Source organism: Centroberyx affinis, unplaced genomic scaffold (assembly GCF_046629955.1).
Source record: "Centroberyx affinis isolate AG114_WGS23_722 - 3 ecotype Tasmania unplaced genomic scaffold, CSIRO-AGI_Caff_v1 ptg000779l_1, whole genome shotgun sequence".
Lineage (NCBI taxonomy): Eukaryota > Metazoa > Chordata > Actinopteri > Beryciformes > Berycidae > Centroberyx > Centroberyx affinis.
This window is the reverse complement of record NW_027279387.1, coordinates 214,386-230,080: the sequence shown is the minus strand read 5'-3', so window position 1 is coordinate 230,080 and position 15,695 is coordinate 214,386. Positions and strand designations below refer to the sequence as shown.

The following is a 15,695-nucleotide window of genomic DNA, read 5'->3' as shown; positions in this document are numbered from 1 at the left end:
TTAAGTTGTAAATGGGGTTGAAAAGTGAAAGTTTATTAGATGTCTATACATAGACAAAATTATCCTAGGCTATATGAGAGCTACGCATAGACGCAATGTTGAAATTACTTCTTGTGCTCAGATAATTATCTTGTAGGCTAGTCTACAGGACTTCTCTGGTGCATATTTTTGGTATTTACAGATGTTTATTCATTGTAATAATGTATTTACTGCTTGGTCTAAAATAGGTCTATACATAGCCATAATGATCCTGGGCTATATGAGAGCTAAAGCATAGACGCGACGTTGAAATCATGTCTTTTGCTAAGAAACGCCTAAGAAATATTTCAGAGTTTAATGCAAAACAAAGGGTTGAATTTCATGTTCAATGTCACGTCTCTCTAAGTCCCAAAACAAGGCATACTAGAGGCTCAGCAGGCCCAACTTTATATTACGACTCTTAACTTTGGTAATTCCTTTATTTTGGCAGTTACCTGTAGATTTCTCCAATTACTCCCTTCAACATACACAATACCTATAGGTAATTCTTTGTCAAAAATCTAACATTGGCTTCGCCCCTCAGTGTTGAGTGTGTTGAGGCGGTGTCGTTCTCGGGATGAAGCGCATGGCCAGGCTGTGTTCGTCCTCCACCAGCTGCTTCGACATGTTGTTGGTCTGCCGGATGCTGCTGAGGGTGCAGCCGTGCCGAGGACACACCGTGTAGCGAGACAGCAGAGTGACCAAGATGGCCTTCATCATCACCATGGCGATGTGCTTGCCCACACAGGAACGAGGCCCGCAACCGAAAGGCTGGAAGAAACGACTGGGCACCTGCCAGAGAGAGGAGGTAAAGAACGACCTTGTTTGTTTGTTTTTTTTCATACTCATAAGTTGTTGCACAACGTTCACCAGACTTACTGTTTTGTCAAAGTTCTCCAGGCTGAATTCATTGGGTTTTGAGAAGAATTCAGTCTTGTGCATAAGACCGATGTTGAGGATGATGTTGGTTCCTTTCCTCACTTCTGTGCCCTCGATGTCATCATCATCAAGAGCTTTTCGCATCGTGAAATCGACCGCAGGATGGAACCTCAAAGACTCGTTGATGAAGCTCTCCAGCACTTTAAGGTTCTGATAATCAACGTTTTCTGCGTCTTTATCGCCTGGTAATGAGAATACAACGAGGGATTGTTAGAATAGTTAGATTTTCACATGCCATAGAGTTAAACTGAGGTTGTAAATCTGTCACCCAAGAGAGTGTTCATCTCCTCCACTATCCTCAGCTCTACTTCAGGGTTTTGTTTCAGCAGCATGAGCATGAAGAAGAGGCTAATGGACAGAGTGTCGGGCGCCGCAATCACCATCTCCAACACACACTGCCTGACGTTCTCGCCTGAAAGCTCTCCGTGGTTCTGTGGAGTGAACACATACACAACACATGCAGAACAACCTCAGGATGGTCACCCTTTGACACAGATAGTATAGACTCATCAGAAGAGACAGACCTGGGCAAAGATGAGCTCCGATGCAAAGTCAAGATCATCATCCAGCTTCTCAGATTCAGTGATGGTCTTTCTTTTAATTTCAACAAGGCTTTCCATTGCATCCTGTAGCTCTTGGCTGTTTGGCACACAAAGCAACAGATTAGGTAGTAGAAATCATACGCCAGATGTTGAATTACTGTAGTGTGTGAAGGTCTTACACTGCTCTCTTATGCTTATTGTACAGCCATCCAATTTTGAAAAATATATCAGGCTTGATCAGAACTGTTTGCCAGGTCTCAAAGTAGTTTTGGATCTTCATTAGCAGGTCCTTTGCTGAGTTATGGGGAACACAAAAATATAGATACAGAAAGCTGCATCATTTATTTACCAGCAGAAAAAAACACTGTATGAGTCGGGAGAGTGAACACCCAACTAACCATTGAGAGGCACCCCGAGGAACAGCCTGTTAGAGATGTCCATCACTATGGCCCTCAGCAGGTTGAGAGTGTCCACATGGCCGGACGGGCCGGTCATGTCCTGCAGCCGGTCCAGGTGTTTGGCTGTGCAGCTCACACAGATTCCCTGTGTCCTCTGCAGACCGGGTCCTGTGAGAGCTGTCATACCAAATAACAATAACCAAGTGTTTCAGATACCATGGTCAAAACTGTGCAATGCAGAGGCAGCATTTCAGTCACTGTCAGACTTTAATTTACATGACTTTGTTTTAGTTTTTAGGGTTTTCTTTTTGCATAAAAGCATTTTGTTTGATTATTTTTTATAGTTGCAAAGTAGAAGTTGGATTAGTCTCTACAAGTAGAAATCAGTAGAGAGATGTGAAATAAAACATGGTATGTAAGTAAAGTAAATGGTTTGCACATGAGTAGATTGAGACACCACAACACTCAGACTTAATCTTTGTACTGCTGATATGTGCTATATATGTCTGTCTGTCTGTCTGTCTGTCTGTCTAAGATGATTGCTCACCTTTAGCAAAATATGTTCTCACTTTTTTCCAGAGTGGGACATCGCTGTTGAAAATTATACCTCTCCCTTCCATTCCAATGCACTCCAGCCCTTTTTTGCTCCCAAACCTGGCAGTGTAGCGGGCGCTCTTCAGAACATGATAGACTGCAGACGACCTACAAGAAAAGCCTGGCTTTAACTTCAGCGTATCTCTGATTCCTGATTCACTGCATGAGCTGCAGCTGCTGAAAAATGAGTGGAGTGTAGAGAGGACTTGCTTGCTGAGAATGAGCGTTTCCTCGCCGTTAATCCAGACGCGGACAATGCTGCCATATTTGTTGTTGTAGTAGTTGCTCGCTGTTCCTATCCCAGTCCATATGAACCTGGCGTAGGTGAGAATAGGGCCAAGTCCTGCGCAGAAGGACGGACCTGGCAGAGACGGGACTAGTAGAGAGAAACAGCTGATAATTTAGGGCAGCAGGGTGGTGTAATGTTTACGAAGGCCACCCTTAAATCAGAAGATCCGGAGACACTTTAAAGAGAAAACCCTACCTCTGACACTTAAAACCGTCTATTCACAGGTGATTCCTTATGTCTATGTCATCTGCCCACATCTAATTTCAGTAAAGTTTCATCTTACCTTATGTTGATTTTCAACAAGGAGTAGAAGCTGGAGGCTGTTACCTGGTGTGTGTGACCGGCTGGTTCTGCTCCAGGTGAAGAGCAGGAGGCAGAGCAGCAGCAGCAGCAGGGCAGTGACTCCAGACTCCATATCGACTGTAACGGGGCTCATGGTGAGTGTCTCCACAGGCAGCATCCCCTTGTCTGAAATACACCTGAGCGACAACACTGCGTCATCTGCCCACACACACACACACAGAGAGCTGGACCTGCGGCTATAGAGTTTGTCCCTCCTTTAGCCAGCAGACAAAATCTCACCTCAAAACCCCAAACAAAATAGGAGAGGAACCTTAAAGTCACAATGAAACTGAAATTTCAGAGTGTCTTTCTTCCTTAATGTGATTTATTACATGTTGAAATGGGATATTGAGGCACGACATAATGCGGGAAAGGATCATTCAAAAGTGTAAACCAATGGGATATCAGTTGGGAAGAGAACGTTTTAGAGGGGCAGGATTGTTCAAAAATCTGTGATGCTTTTATTGGTTGGAAGTTTTTTATGTACGCCTCCTGGTACACGATGAGGTCACCTCTGAAGACGTTCTGTTTTCTAGGAAGTAAAATTAATGAGATTTTGATATAAAATACAATCTATAGAAAGATCACAGCACACTCGACTAGTATCTTTGCGAAGGTGATAGAGGCCAAAATAAATCAAAGTGGAGGAGCAAAACCTATGCAGACTTAGGTCCATGTGAGTTTCTTTGGTATAAAATAAAACAGAATAAAATACATTTTTTGACATTTCTTTTTGGTAGAAATTGTCAAATAGGCGTATGGTATGATGGTTAGAATGAGCTAAAAACGCAAAAAAATGTTTCATTCCAGTGTTACTTTAAACTCTGGACAGCCTTGCCTTTTGATCCCTCTTAATACTCTTGTCCTTCAGCACTGGGATGTAACATAGTGCTGGCACTTAGTAAAACCAAAACACACCCACATAAAGCTTTTCATGATGACCTGTTTGCTTTACTGAGGCAGCTGTCTGATAAAGGTTTAGTTATTAGATTCCACATCTAAGATCACTGCTGTAAACCTGAGGCCGGCAGACAGATTCTTCCTTGATCCTTTAATGTTATTACAACTTTATCATGCTCGCAAGATTATTGTATTCTCCCAAGCTATTATATATATATATATATATATATATATATTTTTTTTTTTTTTTATTAATTCTACATCTTTATAAACAAAATTAATATCTTTGCTAGTAATATCTGTACTATTCTAAGCAGTTTTTAATTCCTCATTAAGAAATTATCAAAGAGTGATACTTACTTTTCTCGTCCTTTACGTCTCCTGAGCAGCAAGAGCTCAATTTGTGTGGCACTTTGGAAATGTACTGCTTCCTCCACTGGTTTTAAAGATGTGCAGCATTCTTCAGCCAAATAAATCAGTGATGCAAGTGTTTATAAATCCTTGGTTAAGCTTTCATTTTACTGGTTGCTTGGAAACACCACGACTTGGGGGTTACAAGTACCACTAAATGGCAGAACATTATACAGCAGACTCAAAGGTGGGACAATGTGGCACATCTAAACCAGAGAGCTGCTCCAAAATGAACAAAAACACTTTTTATTGATGAGAATGCAAAAACCTGTCTTTCATCAGTTGTTCTTGTGTTTCATTTTTTTGAGGCAGGCTTACTTCACCTTTAGCGTCGTTCAAAAGAAAGAACCCCCACTGTCCAATTCATCAACTTAAGAGCCTTTTCAGGAGGAAATTAGTCAGCGAGGTCAGGCTGACCCAAGTCAAAGGGAGCAGGGTTTTACCCAGCTGCCATTCACATAGAGAGGAACAAGGGCATGAAACAGGAGATGTGACATGTGAATGATTTAACACGCTGTCTATACGATTATCAGCATTAGACAACTTGAAAGTAAAGCATGCAAGTAAAATTGGAGGGGAAAGCCGTGTTCATGTAGACATTGTTCAAGTTCACTACCTATGAATAGCTGGTATGTTGTTGATCAAGATATTGAGCCTCAGGACTTTTATCCCATAGTACAAGTTGGTCGGACAACTTTCTCTCCTAGTTGTCATGGAGACTAAGCCCCAACGATGAGGGCTTTTTGGAATTGAAGACTCATTAATTTTCTTACTATAGCACCAATGCTCATGGAAAAAATCTATATGATGATCATAATACTTTAGTTAGAGATAGATACTGAAATAAGTGAAAAACATGAAAACCCATTTATGAAAAGGGAGTTTTATAGACACACACACACATACACACACACACACACACACACACACACACACACACACACACACACACACACACACACACACACACACACACACACTGTCTTTTATTGAAACTGCTCTGAAAGCTCTCTTGTGGATCCAAAGAATGTTTCCCTTGTTCAGTATTTTTTTTTTTATTCCACTTTTGTATAATTTAGAGTAGGATGGAGTGGCTTCAAATATGGGAGAAAGAGCAGCTGAATGATGAGAATGCACTATGGATGACACTGTATGTCACTCTAGAAATATGTACACTTGCTGCTTATAAATCAAGTATAGGCCTGCAGATTTTAACTGTTTTCCAGATGCAGTTGCAGTTGCGCAATGTATCATGAATTTTTCCCCTGTGGTTATAGACTTATTTTGACATGTTTTTTTCTCCCAGCAGTTACAGTGTAGTTTCCGCCGCCGTACTTCCCCCGTCTGTCTCATGTGTTGGCATGCATTCAGATATGTGCTGTATGTACTTGTGAACGTCAGAGAGTCTAGATCACTCTGCACTGGAGGACCGGGGGAAAAGGGGAACAAGCATGAAGGAGGGGAGTAGCGTCGTTCTTCCGCGGGCTCTGGTGGCGCTGCTGGTGGGGATGTGTGCGCTGCTGGTCCTGAGCTCCGCTGGGTTGGTGTTCCTGCTGGTTCAGCACAGGGAGCTGACAGGCGAGCTCGTCAGGCTGGACGCCCGGGTGCAGGTGCTGTCGCTGAGCTGCGGGCTGCGGGCGGGAACCCTCCGGAGCGCCGAGCCGGGGGAGGCAGGGCGGCCGGAGGCAAAGCTCCACCGCAGCAGAAGGAGCCGAGGTGGAGAACCAATACACAGCCATGGCAAAGAGGAGAAGGACATGCTGATGATGATGACATACTCCATGGTCCCTGTAAGATACTAATCCACTTGATAATATACTCAAAGTGTTCTGAAGTGGTGAATATATAAACGGCTGTCTGTCTGAATTTCAGGAATTATTTATTATGCAACCCTGTGAATGTAGAAAAAGAAATGAGTGAATTTGTGATTACTGTCATTATGAGACACAACATGAAGTATTTTCGCTCTCATCTTTTAAAGAAATATTTCCCGTCTTTCCTCTTTTGGGATCAGAAAAATGTCCATTTGATGCAAAGAATAATACTCTGAAATCCAAGAATCTGCTGCAGTGATTAAGAAGGGGTCTGGTCTGTTTTTCCACTGAGTGTTTCCTGGGGAAGCAGCATGAGCAGTGGAGCGTGGCTGCTACCCGGTCCTCCCTCTGCCACACTCACATCCTCTGGGAACTGGCATCGCTTCAGAGGCTCCTGCCCAGTCTTTGAGAAGGAGGCCAACACAGTTATCAGTGATACAAGTATTAGACCAACAGAGTTACAAACTGCTCATAGGATTGACATATGGGAATCATGTGTAGGTTACAAACAAAATGCTTTTAAAAACCTAACCCTAACCCTGAGGATTAAATAAAGAAAAAAGAAAAGGAAATGCACGGAATAATTATAACTATTTGTTCAAGTACAAGCAAGCCTAAAGAAGTGGATTTCCAGGTTTTTCCAGGGGATTAAAAGACAAATTGTAATTTTGGAAAGGCTCCTCTAGTTGTACTGCACACCTGCCTTAACATGTTCGTCCAGATGTAGATTGAAACTGAAAGCAATTTACTACAGTTTTGGAGCGCTAACAGTAGGCCCAGTAATAGTAACTTCAGATTTACTGGTTAATGTAAGAAACAGAGAGACTTCCAATTCCAAATATGCAAAAAAACATTAATGTCAAATGGAAAGTTGCCTCACATTTCACTTGGGTCTACAGACAGGTAGAGCTGGGTATCACCAGCATAACAGTGGAAACTAATATTAATCGCATTCTCTTGGTTAATCGGTAACTGATTAAATTTCCAATTCACCTGACTTTGTGTGTTGTGTCTGTTTTGCTTTATTTCAGCTCAAAGTCTTTGTAGATCTATGCAACAGCTCCAGAGGGATTTGTTTAACAGGTACGTTTAAAATATTATCATTATAAATACGCTCTGTGTGCTGATAGCTGTCCTTGGTGCTTCATTGATATGCTTTGTGTAAAATATTCCTCAATATTTCTCTCATTACAGGCCCGCCAGGACCTCCAGGTAAAACCAGACATTTTAATTGACTTATCATCTACCTAAAGTTAGTGTGGAATATGTTTACTACACCCATTACACTGTTGCTTAGGTTTGCGTGGGCAAGGCGGGTTACCAGGACCACAGGGAGCGCCTGGACTGGAGGGCAGACGAGGAAAAAAGGGTAAGAGCTGTTACCCTGGGACTGTGTAGTAGAGCTTTGATAGGGCACACCTGTAGACAAACACCTGTGTAGAAGTAAACACTAGAAGAGACAAATCCACCCTGACGCAGAATTCACACATAAATCCAACAATCTCGGACTATTCAACCTGTTTCGTAACAACTCTTCCGAAACACATACACACACACACACACATAGTAATCAGTTTTGCCACCAAGAGACACTTTCTATCGTTGCTCCATTGGCAATAAATGGGAGATTGATTTCCAGAGCCTATGTGTCCATATCGCTACAAAATCACCCTGTCTGTGTGCATATATACGTTTTTTCTCTCCCTCATTCATTGGGTCATCTCAGTGTCTCTTGATGACATCACCGCTTGGCTCCGTTGCATTTAGCATTGAGAGAAAGTTATATCATGTGCACAAATCTAAGCTCATCTCTTCAAAATCATAGGATTGACATATGGGAATCCTGTTTAGGTTGGATTTCAATTTTAACACCTAAATCAACTCAGTTCTTTGGATTGATGGTAGCTTCTGTTGATGCCTTAACTGTCCAGGAGCCCCTGGTGAAAGGGGAGAGCCGGGACCTAAAGGAGACGCTGGGCCGCCGGGACAGAGAGGTGACACCTCCAATGACGTTTTCGTTGAGGGTAAGAGATGACTGTGTGCCCTACCTGACAAGAACTACATGATTGACAGGGAGGTGACATCACTGCCTCACAGCGCTATTAAGCTCAGTCAGTCAGTCAGACTCGCTCTACTATTCACTCCATTATGAAACAGCACTTAGCAAAACAACTTATGATTCTCACTGAAAAGCTGGAGTTGGTTCAGATAGAAAATTTCCCTTAATTGTCACAAATTGGTGTTGATAGGTGTGAGTGTATTCATATCATAATCCACCTATTAGCCCAGATTAGCCCTACCTCCTGATAATTTACTAATTTTGACGACCCTGTGTGATTGATCAGTGTGGTCTACCATGTGTGAGTTGCCTCTGTGTTTGAAGGTCCTCCTGGTCCAAGGGGTCCACCTGGTCCTGCAGGCCCGCCCGGGCCTCCTGGACCGCCCAGCCCGCCCAGTCCCTCTGGGCCCTCAGAGGAAATGAGAAACAGGACCATCAGAGCGCACATCCATCAGACCAACATGCCCGTGGGTAGGAACCTTCCTCTAGATTCCTCAGTTATGGTGAATCAACATGTTTCATATTTACTACCAAATACCTAATTATAACTCATTCAAAAGCAATGACCCTTTATCCGTCAAATTTCAAAATTATCTCAGTCCTTCCATAAAATCAAAATTGTGTTGATTGTATATTGGTTAAATGATTAAACTTCCATATGCATTTTGATATCATTCATTATTGATATCATAATTAAGTCAAAAAACTTCACATAAGTTACATTTCTGTTTCTTCTCAGCTTCATCTCACCCTCTCCTGGCGGACACCTTGAATGAAACCAACACAGAAAATATTAGGAGCTCGCCAATTAACATGACTGGTAGGAAATAATTTAGAATTTAAATGAAACACATAACAACATATAATGATTTGGAATATAGACAGCTTGTGATTTAGGGTCCCAGTCCCACCTACCTGAACCTAATCTTTCTTTCCACAGAGTCACCATCACCATCACCATCATCATCACCATCATCATCATCATCATCATCATCATCATCATCACCATCATCTCCATCATCATCACCATATCCAGCTGATGATGCCGCTGATGTCTGGAATGTGACTCACTCTGAGAAACTTCAAACTTCTGAACGTCTACACACAAATATGGAATCTGGTAGGCAGCCATTTTGAGTGGTGGGATGATTTCTCTTTATTGATTTTATTGAACATTTATTTATTTTTTTTTGTATTCCACAGTAATTCTAAATGATTTCCTACCATCATACATAATACATTCATATTACGTTTATGACTTAAGTTAAAAGAAACAGAAGTGCCTGTGTAGGATCAAGTTTAGGCTTGGTTACTTGTTTCTTGTTTGATATAAAAATGGATTAAATGGATAAAAGATGACAATGTCTTGTTATGTTGACATGAAATTGTGATATTTGTGAAAATTATAACTTATTGACTGACCAGTGACACCTTGAATGAAACCAACAAAGAAAATATTAGCAACTCGCCAATTAACATGACTGGTAGAATTTAAATATAAAACATATCACAACATATAATGTAAATTCATCATTTGGAATATTGACTGCTTGTGATTTAGGGATTCAGTACCTCTTCAAAGGTATTTGCATAATTTTTGATTCTCAATATGTCTGATGTCTGTACAGTCCTACCTACCTGAACCTCATCTTTCTTTCCACAGAGTCACCATCACCATCACCATCATCATCATCATCATCACCATCACTATCACCATCATCACCATCATCATCATCATCATCACCATCATCATCATCATATCCAGCTGACGCCGCCACTGATGTCTGGAATGTGACTCACTCTGAGAAACTTCAAACTTCTGATCTTCTACACACAAATATGGAATCTGGTAGGCGGCCATTTTGAGTGGTGGGATGATTTCTCTTTATTGATTTTATTGAAAATGTTTTATTCCACAGTAATTTCAGTACGCTCTTTAACCCCATAGCCTTGTTTAATATGAGCTAGGAATGTAACAATATGACCTGGTTCACTAGCCTACATAACATTATGTTTATGACTTAAAAAACAATGTTAAAAATAAAACAAAAGTGCCTGTGTAGGATCACGTTTAGGCTTGGTTACTTGTTTCTTGTTTGATATAAGAGATGAGATATAATGGATAAAAGAGGACAGTTTCTTATGTTGGCATGAAATTGTGATATTTGAGAAAATGATAACTTATTGACTGACCAGTGACACCTTGACTGAAACCAACACAGAAAATATTAGCAACTCGCCAATTAACATGACTGGTAGGAAATCATTTAGAATTTAAATAAAACATATCACAACATATAATGTAAATTCATCATTTGGAATATAGACTGCTTGTGATTTAGGGATTCAATACCTCTTCAAAGGTATTTGCATAATTTTTGATTCTCAATATGTCTGATGTCTGTACAGTCCCAGCTACCTGAACCTCATCTTTCTTTCCACAGAGTCACCATCATCATCACCATCACCATCATCATCATCATCATCATCATCATCATCATCATCATCACCATCACCATCACCATCATCATCACCATCTCCAGCTGACACCGCCGCTGATGTCTGGAATGTGACTCACTCTGAGAAACTTCAAACTTCTGATCTTCTACACACAAATATGGAATCTGGTAGGCGGCCATTTTGAGTGGTGGGATGATTTCATGATTTCATTACAACATTTTTTATTCCACAGTAATTTCAGTACCCTCTTTAACACCATAGCCTTGTTTAATATGAGCTATGAAATGTGAAAATATGATCTATATCAACTCATGACCTGGTTCACTAGCCTACATAATATTATGTTTATGACTTAAAAAAACAAAGTTAAAAATAAAACAAAAGTGCCTGTGTAGGATCACGTTTAGGCTTGGTTACTTGTTTCTTGTTTGATTAAATTAAATGGATAAAAGATGACAATGTCTTGTTATGTTGGTATGAAATTGTGATATTTGTGAGGAAGTGCTCATTCCTTGAGCACTTCCTGTTTTTAACTATTTCATGTTAAAATCTTTCTTAAAGTTTTGATGGCGTGAAAAACAATATTAATCCAAATTCTGTTTTATTCTCTGCAGAATTTGTATCATTTTATCCAGACAAAAGCAATGGCACCTTGAATGATACCAACACAGGGAATGCTGCAGAGGCTGGTAGGAAATACTGTCTTTTGAATAACATGAAATGACTCCAGGATTATGTGTAAAAGTAACCGTCACTTCAAATCCTCCTTTCACTGAACACACATTTCCCTTTAAATACCAAATAGCCTTTATATCCTACTGAAAGGTGCTGCATCACAACATCTATAGAATCTGTGAAAATTATATAACATCATACTCAGCTGCATCTTTCTTTCTATACAGCCTCACCGTCTGCATATCCGGCCCACAACAGTGACGCCTTCAATGGAGCTGACAGTGAAAACATTATTGACACACACACGAAAAGTGGTAAGAAAATACCATCTGTATATTTTGTATCAGTATTGATTAATTCACATTTGTGTTTAGTTCCAATAGTTTTTCTCTCCCCTCAAAAACCATCCACCGTCTTCAATAAATATGCAGATTCAAATATTTCTATTATTCCTAGATTTATTGAAATACATTACAAATGGTGTGATTTAGATGTACTTTCCATAATAATAATAATAATAATATATTGTACTGTTATTACATTGGCTGTAGATAGAACAAACATCCAAAAAAAAGTCCTGTTAGTCCAAGGCTGGATCAATAAACTGACTGTCCTTGATGGTAATAGTTGAAGTGAACAACAAAGTTTTTATTTAGAGCTCTGTAACAGTGAAAATATGAATTTGCCATTTTCTCATTATTGCTTTAGCCTTATCTTATCCACTCCAGAACAATGACATGTTGAATAAGACAGAGAGCTGGACAAAACCTGGTAAGAAAATACGTAGTACCAGATCTATCTATCTATGCACCGAGACATGAATTCAAATACTGAAGTAGTTGTTTCTATCCATCTAGAATGCATTATCAAAACTGTGACATGTTTTGAGAAAGTCACCAAAATGGAAAGTACGTTTGGAGCCTGGATGGCAGACGCAGCCCGGCTGAACGAAGACCGATCCTGGCTGGCGGAGCATTTCTCAGGTGTCCTGCAGAGCAAATGCACATCAGCCCTTCTTCAACAGAATTGAGTGACTCTTTGTGGATTTAACATATAAACTTTTCCCGGCCCAGGTCGAGTTATGGTGGAATACAAGAACATTTCTGCCTCTCTGGATACCAGCAAGAAGAGCATAGACATCAAGAAGTTCTACCAGGGTTGTGGTCACATCATTTACAACGGGTCCTTTTACTTCCACAGAGCAGGAACAAACAAACTTTTAAAGTAAGTGCTTGTATTGACAATATAACATAAGACTTTGTACACGCAGCTTATAAACTTACTCATTATCAATGTTTTGATTTTACAGGTTTGACCTAGGGACCAGGAGGACAAACACTCTGATAATGGAGAACACCAGATACCATAACCTGGCTTATCTTTTCCACAACTCAAAGACATATTTCAAGTTTGCTGCGGATGAAAATGGACTGTGGGTCATCTTTGCATCAAACTCTGATGACACTGTAATGGTTGCTAAGCTAAATCATGAGACATTTTCTGTGGTGTCTGTCATTAACACTGCCTACCCTACCATGAAAGCTGGAAATGGCTTCATTGCATGCGGGGTGCTGTATATCACTGATGACAAAGACAGAAGAGTTACATATGCCTTTGATTTGAAGAAAGAGAACGCTTTTGATGCAAGTTTTGATTTAAGGCCAGCTAATGGCATCCTGGCTATGCTGTCATACTATCCCAAAAAACAGCTTTTGTACATGTGGGAGAACAGCGGTGTGAAAACCTGCAAAGTTAATTTTACACTGGATTAAAAATAAGTTCAACCCTTGTGAAAGGATTAATGAGGGGATTTGCGAAGTCTCAGTTGGTTTTACTTCGATTTCATAAAACCGTCCCATTATTTTGTTACAGGAGGAAGTTAAAAGTTGAGACTTAATAGGTTTCACTGGCTTAATTGCAATAAATTTGTGATCCATTAATCAGATCAATGGGATTTCAAGATTAGATGAAACTTTAGTGATCCCTGTGGGGAAAGTGGGTCATTGCAGCAGCAAAGAAAAGGATTTGAGTTAAGAACAGAACAGAAAGAAAGCATGTATAAATAATTACAGCAAAAGAAAATATTCAGGATGATTCAACAAATAAATAAATGAAACATAAATACATGTTAACAGATTAAGAAGCTGGCTGGTCAGCAGATGTTTGCAGCTGTAGGAAATATTTTGCCCAGCAGTGTTTTGACACAGTGTGGAATAAAGACATGTGACTGTGTGACAGTTTGCTGAGCAGCTGTGCCAGCTAAAGGTCACTGCGCACTTTTGGGGCTGAATCACCCATCACAGCTGCTTAGTCAGTGCCTTGGTCCTCTTGGAATTAATATAAATTTAGGTGTGACCTTTGACCCCCATTGTAAATTTGACACACATGTCAAATCTGTGATCCAGGCTTGTTTCTTTCATTTACGAAATATTGCCAAAATTAGATTGCTGTGCCTCCCCAGGAGCTGGAAATACTAATTCATGCCCTTGTGTCGTCTCGTCTCAATTACTATAATGTACTTTTTACCTGCCTCAACCAAACCACTATCGCTCGGCTGCAATTGGTCCAAAATGCTGCTCTGTTTTGGCTCCCAGATTATGGAACTGCTTACCTACCTCCATCCGCACAGCTAATTTGGTCGACTGTTTTAAAAAACACTTAAACTCATTTATTGTTGAGGCAGGTTTGCTTGCACTGTTTTAAGCCTTGTTTTAATGTACGGGTCATAACATTTTTATTGCTCCCTGTGTTCCTTTTACCATTTGTATTTTGGTCTGCCTCCATACATTTTATTGCAGATTTTTACCTGTGTATTTGTTTCGCTTACTGGTGCTGCTCTAATCTGCATTGAAGTACCTTCTAGCTGGTACTGTACTGCATCAGCTGAATGTTGTATGCTCTTTTATTTATTTTATTTATATTGTTTGTTTTTTATCATGTAAAGCACTTTGTGACCTCTCGTCTGAAAAGTGCTATATAAATAAAGTTTTACTTACTTAGTTATGACCAGGCCTCAAGTTATACTGCATCACTTCAGCAGTGAGGTTCCTACTGCCCAATTTTCTTTTGGAGTTTAGTGGGAAACTTTGTACACGGCTATTTTTTTTTGTCTTTAAGTAATCTAAGACCTCTATTGGCTGCTAGTAGAAACTGCAACAACATCAGCTGTCTGCCCTACCTCTGCTCTAATTATATAGCTTACTCATCTTTACTGTGAAAACGTGGCTTTATTTATTTATGTTAATTGTTTTAATTAAGCTATGCCAGAGACCTGTTGATGTTGTTGCAATTCCCATTGTTGCAGGTCGATAACAGTCAGAGATTAGTTCATGCCCCTTTAAAATGTGGCATGGTTGAAAACAGATCATGAAATATCAACAGTGATAGTACACTTGCCTGGCGTGATTCCCTATGTACAGGGGCGTGTCTAGGGGGTGGCAAGGGCCACCCCTGAAATCTGACTGGCCACCCCAGGTGCCACCCCAAATCCTTAGTTATGATTGGCTGATGGGCATGTTAGAGGTGGGACCATCAAGCCAGCGCATTATGTTTTTTGTTGTTGTTGATTTTTGTTCAAAACTATGCTCCTGTGTTCCAAGAAACATGCCTTCAAGCAATGGGAAGCAAAGAGAAAACCGGGATCTTTTAATGTGACAAAAAAAAGTATGTCTGACCAAACTAAATGTCAAACATGAATGCAGTACCTGAAGATAAAAACCAAGAGGTAATGATAGTAGCCTACATTTTTTTTATATACATACAGTAGATAGTGATGCTTGGAAACATTATGGATAATTCTGGTTATTTTCAATCTGGGCCTTGTATGAGTAACATGGACGCTCCACTGTTCATGGGCATGGTCCTGGGCCTGGGCCTTTTCCTGGGCCTGTTCATGGGCAAGGACCTGGGCCTGGACGTGGACCTGTGCCTTTTCCTGGCCCTGTTCCTGGGCCTGGGCCTTTTCCTGTGCCTGTTCCTGGGCCTGGACCTGTTCGGCCTGGCCCAGGAACATGAACTGGACCTGGTTCTGGGCAGAAGAGTCCAGGTCCAGAATCTTCCTAACATAGTCATCTGCCTCCCTCATCTTCTTATATTCCTTCCTGCTCCATTTCTTCTGGGTCTAGGTCTGTTCATGCTGCTGGACAGAAGAGTCCAGGCCTAGAACCAGCATGAAATGTTCTTCTGCCTCTATCAGCAGCAGATGTTTCTCGCTGCTGCAGATTGGGTTCAGGAGCCCAGTCTTTCTCTCCACCG

General features: G+C 40.6%; 2 protein-coding genes across 3 annotated transcripts; one reads left to right on the top strand and one right to left on the bottom strand.

Annotated features, from left to right (window-relative positions):
* Window positions 1-558: 558 nt before the first annotated feature.
* LOC139644722 (aromatase-like) lies at window positions 559-3,249 on the bottom strand. Its single transcript, XM_071520181.1, has 9 exons — window positions 3,108-3,249; window positions 2,702-2,852; window positions 2,445-2,599; window positions 1,898-2,074; window positions 1,679-1,793; window positions 1,482-1,596; window positions 1,226-1,388; window positions 898-1,139; window positions 559-810 (listed from the first exon to the last, which is right to left on the bottom strand). The coding sequence occupies exons 1-9, from the start codon at window positions 3,238-3,240 to the stop codon at window positions 559-561; spliced, it is 1,503 nt and encodes a 500-aa protein (XP_071376282.1). The 5' UTR covers window positions 3,241-3,249.
* Window positions 3,250-5,872: 2,623 nt separating this feature from the next.
* LOC139644721 (gliomedin-like) lies at window positions 5,873-14,401 on the top strand. 2 transcript variants are annotated; one of them, XM_071520178.1, is made up of 16 exons: window positions 5,873-6,223; window positions 7,279-7,330; window positions 7,442-7,459; window positions 7,545-7,616; window positions 8,179-8,271; window positions 8,631-8,777; window positions 9,046-9,126; window positions 9,247-9,426; window positions 9,970-10,155; window positions 10,751-10,933; window positions 11,381-11,455; window positions 11,669-11,755; window positions 12,150-12,212; window positions 12,299-12,424; window positions 12,515-12,665; window positions 12,751-14,401. In XM_071520178.1, exons 1-16 carry the CDS (start codon window positions 5,885-5,887, stop codon window positions 13,211-13,213), a joined length of 2,316 nt encoding a protein of 771 aa, XP_071376279.1. In that variant the 5' UTR covers window positions 5,873-5,884; the 3' UTR covers window positions 13,214-14,401. The 2 variants fall into 2 exon arrangements, with proteins under 2 accessions (XP_071376279.1, XP_071376281.1); XM_071520180.1 differs by lacking the exon at window positions 12,150-12,212.
* Window positions 14,402-15,695: the final 1,294 nt, after the last annotated feature.

Excerpts from the sequence above, each read along its gene's own strand:
- LOC139644721 (XM_071520178.1), top strand. The coding sequence starts at position 5,885 with ATGAAGGAGGGGAGTAGCGTCGTTCTTCCGCGGGCTCTGGTGGCGCTG. Across the intron at positions 11,456-11,668 it reads AGGGAATGCTGCAGAGGCTG|CCTCACCGTCTGCATATCCG; the intron begins GTAGGAAATACT and ends CTTTCTATACAG. Across the intron at positions 12,666-12,750 it reads GGAACAAACAAACTTTTAAA|GTTTGACCTAGGGACCAGGA; the intron begins GTAAGTGCTTGT and ends TTGATTTTACAG.
- LOC139644722 (XM_071520181.1), bottom strand. The coding sequence starts at position 3,240 with ATGCTGCCTGTGGAGACACTCACCATGAGCCCCGTTACAGTCGATATG. Across the intron at positions 2,075-2,444 it reads GAGAACATATTTTGCTAAAG|CTCTCACAGGACCCGGTCTG; the intron begins GTGAGCAATCAT and ends TTGGTATGACAG. Across the intron at positions 1,140-1,225 it reads GGAGATGAACACTCTCTTGG|GCGATAAAGACGCAGAAAAC; the intron begins GTGACAGATTTA and ends TCTCATTACCAG.